Source organism: Stegostoma tigrinum, chromosome 38, assembly GCF_030684315.1.
Source record: "Stegostoma tigrinum isolate sSteTig4 chromosome 38, sSteTig4.hap1, whole genome shotgun sequence".
In the NCBI taxonomy this organism is placed as follows: domain Eukaryota; kingdom Metazoa; phylum Chordata; class Chondrichthyes; order Orectolobiformes; family Stegostomatidae; genus Stegostoma; species Stegostoma tigrinum.
The window spans coordinates 24,768,809-24,777,075 of record NC_081391.1 but is presented as its reverse complement, the minus strand read 5'-3'; the positions used below and the strand labels follow the sequence as shown (position 1 = coordinate 24,777,075).

At 42.4% G+C, this 8,267-nt stretch overlaps 1 protein-coding gene across 3 annotated transcripts in view; it reads right to left on the bottom strand.

Moving 5' to 3' along the window:
- The window catches only part of LOC125446967 (epsin-2-like), a 38,829-nt gene that overhangs the window by 3,691 nt on the left and 26,871 nt on the right, over nucleotides 1–8,267 (bottom strand). For 2 of the 3 annotated variants that reach the window (XM_048521000.2, XM_048521001.2), the window contains exons 10-11: nucleotides 7,718–7,972; nucleotides 1,002–7,547 (exon numbers count right to left, since the gene is read on the bottom strand). In XM_048521000.2, coding sequence (XP_048376957.2) covers nucleotides 7,276–7,547; nucleotides 7,718–7,972 — 527 coding nt within the window. In that variant the 3' untranslated portion in view covers nucleotides 1,002–7,275. Of the gene's footprint in view, nucleotides 1–1,001; nucleotides 7,548–7,717; nucleotides 7,973–8,267 lie in introns of those variants that run through there. The other variant, XM_048521002.2, reaches the window with a different exon arrangement.

The following is an 8,267-nucleotide window of genomic DNA, read 5'->3' as shown; positions in this document are numbered from 1 at the left end:
ACTTGCTCATACAATCTCAGTACTCATTGCAGAATGTGTGGGAATTTGTTTATGGTGAGGCTGTATTTTTAATCAGTGGTTGAATGAGGAAATGAATGTACACAAACACTATATTTGGTGGTTTCTTCTGAAACAGCATGTGTAGCTGGGTGTTAACAGTAATTCAAATCCATCAACACTGTGCACAAATGGATCCGGGCCAGTTGTTCAGAAACAAATGATGTGTGGGCCTCTTGCATTCTATCCTTACTAAACTGCTGCCCGAGTCCAGAACAACACAAGTTAAAGTTATCTACTCCAGCACCACAGTGCTCTATTTCTCATCTCCTTTCTCCTCTTTTGTGCATTCTCAAATAAAATTGCTCCAAGATTGTTACCTGTACTTTATTGCCTAGATCCCAAGCTTGAATTCCCCCTCCTACAATCACTTTGCTCCTTTTAAGGCATTCCTCAACACCTTGCTTTTTCAAGCATGTGTAATAATTACTTAAAGTAGCAAGAATAGGAGTGCATGGTTAATAAAGCTAGGATGTTGATTAACGGGCACAGTATAAGAGCAAGCAAACAGTGTTACACTTAAAGTTGGTTTGGTTTCAAGTAGAATACTGTATCTAGTCTGGGCACAACACCTTTGAAGAGGATGTGCAACTATTGGGTTTTTAAAAAAGGGAGAGGGACTAAGGACTTGCTAGTTCAGGGTGGGCACAAACTACATGCTCTTAAGATTTATTAAAATACTGTCAAACCCTAAATGTAATCAATGTCATTGTATTCCCATACCCTTACAGCTATGTAGATAATATTGCACAGGATGATATGTAATGACTCTGCTCAGTAAACTAGCCTGCCACAGAAATATTAAATAGTACCCACTACTGAATTGTAAATCAACAGGCCCCACTAATAAAGCACCCAGACTTGCATCACTGATTTGAACTCACCAGGGAAGTTCTGCCAACATTGATCTCAGGTGCAAGATTTTAAAAATGCACCAGTCTAGGACAAGTTCACAATTTTATTTTTGCAGGTACAGTTAATCTGGCCAAAGTGGTTTAATACTTTCTTTAAAAAAACACAACTGGATATCTACAGTAAAAGTAAGGACTGTAGCAGTGATTCTGGTGCCCAACAGAGATATGGCACTGTGTAGAGCAGGAGACAGGGAATTAAAATCAAATTCTGAATTACTGCTTAAAGCTGTTGCTCCATAACCCACATGCAGTTCTCTCAACTTGGGTTCTGGTTACTGACTGCCAGTGGTTAACTGCTGTGGTAGGGTAACAGGGCAGCAGACAAGGAGTAATAGATCTTTACAGCAAAGGGGAGGGTACCATTCAATTTTCATAATTATTTCATAATAGACAATTCCCCAACATATTGTAGTAACAACTATAGTTCAAACCAACAGCATCTGGGCACCAAATAACACTTGCCACAGTCCAGAAATATCAGCAAATGCATCAACAATACTAAAACATTAACTACACTGTACAGCATCACTAGCAGTGAGTATAAACAATTCTAAAATACCAAAGACATTGTCTAATAAAACAATAATGGAGTTCAGGAATAAAGCCGTTCTTAAATAATTCCACATGCATAGTTTGTACTTGGACTTTGTGTCCATAAACATTAGAATCGCCATAACTACAAGTAAAAATGAGTGAGTCTTGCACACCAGGTTGCTATAGGGTAAATATACTTATACATAAATACTCATGAATAATAAATTAATGCATATGATAAACTACAAAATAAATTCTTTGGATGTCTAAATTTTACCAATGTCTAATTTGAAGGGACCTGTTCGTCTGCAAGTTTGATTGGAATTCGCACCTCTGGCCCTGTGGAAGACTTTGCCCCTTGTACACTCAAAAGTAAATTGTGTGTACGAAACAGAGACAGCCATTTAGCAAATATTGCAAGCTGCAGAGACTGACACTAGCCAATGCCAACAACAGAAAGCCAGCGTAAGACTTGCCTATCTGGCCATGAGACCATCCCTAACTGCTGCTGAGAGCTAGATGGATGAGTTAAAGCAGCACAGTTTGGGAAGCTAAGGTCTCCACTGGTCTGTACAGCTCAGGCCCTTTCTCACTTGCCAAAGGAGCTTAAACCAGTGGTTTTGGTAATGGCTGCTTTCAACACAGGGACAGGAAATTAAAGTGACAGCTCTTAGTAACCACCATTTCTGCACAATACCGTGGCACAAACGTGTACAAATAGTACCAGATGTCCAGGTCCCTTCAAATGCTGTAAATTTTACAAAAATAAAACAGAGAACATATCTTCTGAACCAGTGCAGTGCGAGAAGTAAAAGGAGGTACCAAGCAGATTTCCCAAGAGGTTCAGAGTACCTCACTATTGCTGCTTGGAGGCGTTCAGGAATCAGACACCAACACAAGAGGAGAAAGCTCATCAGACAGGATAAAATGGATTGAGAGGGTGCTTTGGGGTAAAGTAATCAAAAAGGTACAGGAATAATTCATTTTTACAGGAACCAGCATATCGTTCTAGTTAAAAAGTCCATTATACTACAGGCAAATGAGGAGTCAACACGCTCAAAATTGGCCAAGTTGCTTTTTAGCAGATCAGAATTGACAGCCTGGTTCAAAGATCAGTCAACGTTATCCTTGTTACTCCTGAGGTAATCATGGGTTTCTTTGACATCAACTTGAATTGCAAGATCCACAACTCAGCAACTGTCCAAAATCTCACACACTTTTTAAAATGGACTGTTACGAGGGGCTTTTTGCCTCCTTTTATCTCAGCTGCTGTTACATTTCCCACAGGCTCTGATTTTACCCACTCTAAGTTTTAAAATCTCTTCTGTTGACTGTACTGGAGATCACACTGGACTGCTTCCAGATTCCAGTGACACCAGGAATCGGGGGAATGGGGTTTTCTATTCAAGTATTGCAACACTGGAGCAGCAGCTGCCAGTGGACTTGTTCTCCATGTCAAATGTGTTCAAAGAGAGAAAACCACAGACCCCACTCTTATCCCTGCATGTGTCCACACACACATTTAATCCCAAACATGGACGTGCTTCTCATACAGTAAAAAAGTGTACAAATATTTGTCCCCTTCAGTAAAACTACCAACTACCCTAATGACTGGGGTTAATACAATAATCATATCTGACAATACTTGCAGCAACCTCTGGAAATCATTTCTCCCTCTTTCATATCACAGTAAGTACTTCAAATTTCAAATGTTAACCTCTGGTTTAAATTTTGTATTTATTAATTTGAGAGACATTGTGCTGGGATGCATTCTGATTGCAGCCACCTAATATTAGCATTTCCAAGTTCTCCTTGGGCAAGGCACAGAACAGGGTTAGATACAGAGTAAAGCTCTCTCCACAATATCTCCATTAAACACTCCCAGGACAGGGACTGCACGGTATTAGATACAAAGTAAAGCTCCCTCTATACTGTCCTCATCAAGCACTCCCAGGATAAGCACAGCCCAGGCTAGGCACAATGAAAGCACTGAGCGTCACTGCTTCAGCCTGATGCCTCTGCCCAAAGCTCCCACAGTAGATACCTGTAACTGAATTAGCACCAATTCAAAAACAGCTGGAAGGTCAGTGTGTAACTGAACGAACAACCCAATAGCCCTGGACAACACATTTATATGGATAAAGGGTATATCTCCTTTCACTGTCATAAGTCAAGACATCTAAAGAGATTCAGAAAATAATGATCAAGTATTGGACACAGAAATACTTTGAGAAAGTGTGAGGCTCAATTTGCCTCAGAAATGAAACACTGGAAAGCAGACTGTCAAATTTGAACTTTAAAAACAAAACGGTGCCCAAAGTCCTCCTGTGAGCCTGAGAGATCACTTAGAGACTACAGCTTGTGACAGAGACCAGCAGGCAGGGCCGGACCAGGAAGGTTTCTGATGAGGATAGGAGAGATGTAAAGAAATTCAATGGTAAACATCTTTTTGGAAATGCCTGTAAACAAATATAATGTTAGTCAGAACATAAATACGATACTGCTTCAATACCGGTTATTTAAAATTACTGCACCAAGGCTTATACGCTTTAAGTTGTTAGTGTCTTTCAGTTTTACCCAGGATAGTGTGGTTCTCTAGATAGATTGGACACTTGTCCCCAGAGAACTGGCTCCAGTAATATGAGAAAAACAAAAAAAAAACCTTTTCCAACACTGAGCATCACTTTTTGTAGTTTGTTGGAAGGTATCAAGTAACATTCTGTACCCAGAGATCATTAAAACACAAGAGGGTTTTTGTACAGGAACAATAAGTACTGTAAAGGGTTCCTATATACAAAGGCCATTAAATACTATGCCACACAGAGACCGATAATACTGCAGAGGACATTTCATTCTGAGGCAGAACTTAAGTTTTTTCTGGGTTGGCAATTCCATGTATTTGATCTAGACTGGAATTGCAAGAGGAATTTTCACTTCATTAGTTTTTTTTTGTAAAATGTTTTTTAAGACCAGAAATTGATACATTCCCAGAATTAAAATATCCTGACTAATTAAAGCATTTATTAATTTTGCTGTGAACATTTGCTGTAGTTTGGCCTTCTTGTAATTACAGAGAAGGGTCACCTAACACTACACAGAGTCCCCTATCCTGACTCCACAAGATTAAGTGCAGTGGAATAATTCGGAGTTTAAAAAGCTTCACGAAATTCTCCTCAGTCCTTGACCTACACACCATTAGTGTTTGTAAACTTCAAAAAAATTCCTGCACGATACTTGATGAGACAAGTAACTGTTCACTGTATAGTTCCACCACAGGAGTCTGAATGGGGCAGAGTGTATGTGGAGGGGTGGGCAGGACAGGTGTGTGTGCGTATATCCCTTTTGAGATTATGAACAGCTGCAGGAAAAAAAAAGGAGGAAAAATGGTTTTGGAGGAAATCTCCAAGGAGAGACTCCACAAATGGATAAAGTCACACTGCAACTTCAAAGAACACATTTGGCCCAAACATATCAGTAGGAAATCTTGACAGTAATAAAAGCACCTCAGCAGGAATTCATTGTCTGAGAGAAGCTCTGGGTGTGTTCAGTGTTGAGAAGCAGTCATTCACTCTCCAAAAACTAGTTACTGGGCACACAGAAAGAACTATAAAGTTCTGGGCAAAGGGTTAAAGTTAAGGTGCATTTCTCTGTTCAGAGATGACAGCTTTACACCTCATACTGCTCCCAAAAATGCAAATGCAAAACATATCAATTCCCTCCCCCATTCAAACTAATCTAATGCTGAATTAAAACTGGGTTAGACCCTCTCAAATCTTCTCTCACATTTGCTCTTGTACTAATTTGGAGGTTCAAGGGCTTCAGAAAAGGACTAAATTCAGACAGCTCTCTGAAAATTTAGTAAATTGCAAGTTCTTTTTGATCGGGAGTCTGATGTGCCAGTGACATATGGGAAGAGAGGGAAACTAGAGGGAGAATTGCTGAGGCCTCTGGGCAGGTTAGGAGACACACTGCTGACCCAGCAAGCCAGCGTGTGGATTAGCAAACACTGCCAACTTTCAAATTCTGGAACAGATTCAGTACAAATTCAATACGTTTTGAAAATATATGATTAATGAAAAGTAGGTGTGTGCGCTTTACAAACTGCTGAAAGTCTTTGTCAGCAACAATGGTATCAGGAGCAGCCATATCCAAGAAGCTGTCAGACACAATTGACTGGCAGGTGGGAAATTGGAACATTTTTGCATAGCCTCCCTGAACCACTCAAAAAAAATTAAAGTCCTTTACTTGCTCGGCTAATGATTAGTGTTATTGAGAATCAAGCTAGTGTCGTGAAAACTGCGTTCTGCAACCCCCCCTCAATTTGTCAAAAAGCCCTTGCCCAGTCAACAGCCTTGACACAATGATTCCCCCCACCTCCCATGGTGAAACCGATCTTTCCGCTGAGTAATGAATACTTTTTTTTGGGGTGGGGGGTGCTGTGGGAGCAGATCACTGCAGGCGTTGATCATTTCAACATTACCTCTATTGCCTTTCCCCTTGTCACTGGAACTGATAAAGCAGAGCACTTCGTAACCACACTACAGCAAAAAAAAACGTAAACAGCTTAAAATCAAAGAAAAACAACAGGACCAGGTTCACGCTGGACAGACTCGAGCATCGAGCTGTAAAATCTTGGTCCCAATTGTTGGGGCCTCTCAGCATGTAAAGAAAAAAATTTCACAGCTTGCAACTGGATACTAATGGACAGAAGTAGCAGAGTGACATACTCCTGTAATCAGTTTCCCCTGGGAGTTGACAGTGATAAAGAAGCTCCCAAACTGACACGGTCTGAAAGCATTGCCACCAACGCACTAGACAACAATGCTGCTAATCAACAACAACAGCATCACTAATTGGCAAGGCCAGAGCTGCTTGGAACAATGCAACTGGTGCAAGGAGGAAGATTGGGGGTGAGGTGGCATGTGAAAAACCAAGGTTTAGTTGGCATGGAAATATTCCAGATCCATTGTGCTGTAGGATGAGAGTGAGAGACAACGTCCAGGACTCAGCAAGAAAAAAAAATCTACCCAACAGGAGGTGGCACACAGACAGCAGAGCTTGTATCCAGATACAGTGGCTGCAACTAGAAAATGCAATGAGGAACAAATATGCTCAGAAAGCAACCAAACCTGGACAGGTCTTTGAAGGTTCCGGAAGGAACTGATAGGCAGTCATGTATGACAGCCTCCCCACAAAACTGCTACATTTCCCACCACCGTTGACAGGAATAGAACGGCAAGGGATAACACCGGCGGTCCTGACAAATGGACACATTTGACATTTGTGTTTCCCACTCAGCCACCGCCTGTTGAAGTCACAAAACAAGAACGGGGCAGCACTGTGAAGCCTCAGGCCCAGCAACCCTCATGGCAACTCAGCCACACAAAAATCAACCAATGGCCAGCATTATGGCCCCATGGTTATGGGGAGGGCGAATTTGGCTTGCTTGCCACTGGAGTCTGTCGCTCTGATGAAGCAAAGGTGGAAATGCAAGCTATCACAGAAAACTGCAGACAAAATCCCAACCAACACTGGACAGATTCTCTCTCAAGTCACTGAACTGCTCAATCAGACAGGATTCAACCTAGGGCAGCTGAGAGTCACTTAACACAAACAGAAGCCTGGAATACCGGCAGTGTTAATGACATTCTCACAATTGTTCAAAAAAAAAACTGAAAATTGCAGGATATTTTCACACTGGAATTGTACAGAGGAAGAGACAGTAATCAGTTATAAAACAGATTAGTTAAACACAAAGCTGAGACAAGGATCATAATAAAAATGGATTGGTGGAGCTTGCAGATGGACCAGGGGGTGGAGGGGCTGCCATGGGAACGTAGCTTGATCCCGCCATTCCTTGCATGCCTGTGCTCTGTGGCATCCGCATCACAGGCATGGGGGCAGCCCCAGCTGTGGGCATCGTGGGAAAGGAGGTGGCAGTCACGTCGACAGGTCCAAACGGAGTGTGGGTCACGGCCATCATGGAGCTGGATATTTGTGCGGGAGTACTGTGGAAGGGGTTGGCTGAGGCAGCAGGCGTAGCTACGGAGAGGGAGAAAGGAGAGAGAGAGAAGGGGAGGTCAAAATTCAGCAGGAATAATGACAATTTCTCTAAACAGAAAACAATTTGAACCAAATTCACAGACAGTCACTGATAGCCAGCAGGAACCTCATCCAGTGGACAGTGGGTGCTAGCAGAACATGGTACTCACCCTGTGCCAAGAAGGGGTTGGTGCTCACATTTGGGTGCGTTGTGCGGGCAATCAGGGTATCCAGGTTCACCAGTGAAGCATTGGGGCCCAGGAAGGATTCAGGGTTCCTCTGTGTGGTTGGCTGGTGCTTTGGGGTGGGCAACTTGGAGGTCACAGTGCTTGACATAGAGGGCACATCAAAGACACTGGAGCAGCCTGTGACAACAGATGTGACCGGAGCGGTCAGACCATCACCTGGAACCTCAAACCGGCCACCTGAAGAAGTCAGAGACACTGGTGAAATTAATTTTTACCAACATGACTTGCATAGAAACATCACCAACCAAGTCTCAAAATCAGACTCGGTTCACTTTTATTGACAAATACCCACGCCGTGTGGCTGGGAAATGTCAACAAGATTTCAGCTCCCAATCATTCGCTATATCCTCACCTCCAGAGGCTGACATGCTTTCCAACTTCACACCAGCCCTTAAACTGATCTATTCAACCAGTCCTGTTTGCATGGCAGAACATACCATACACGTGTGTGAGAGGTACAAGGCACTGAATA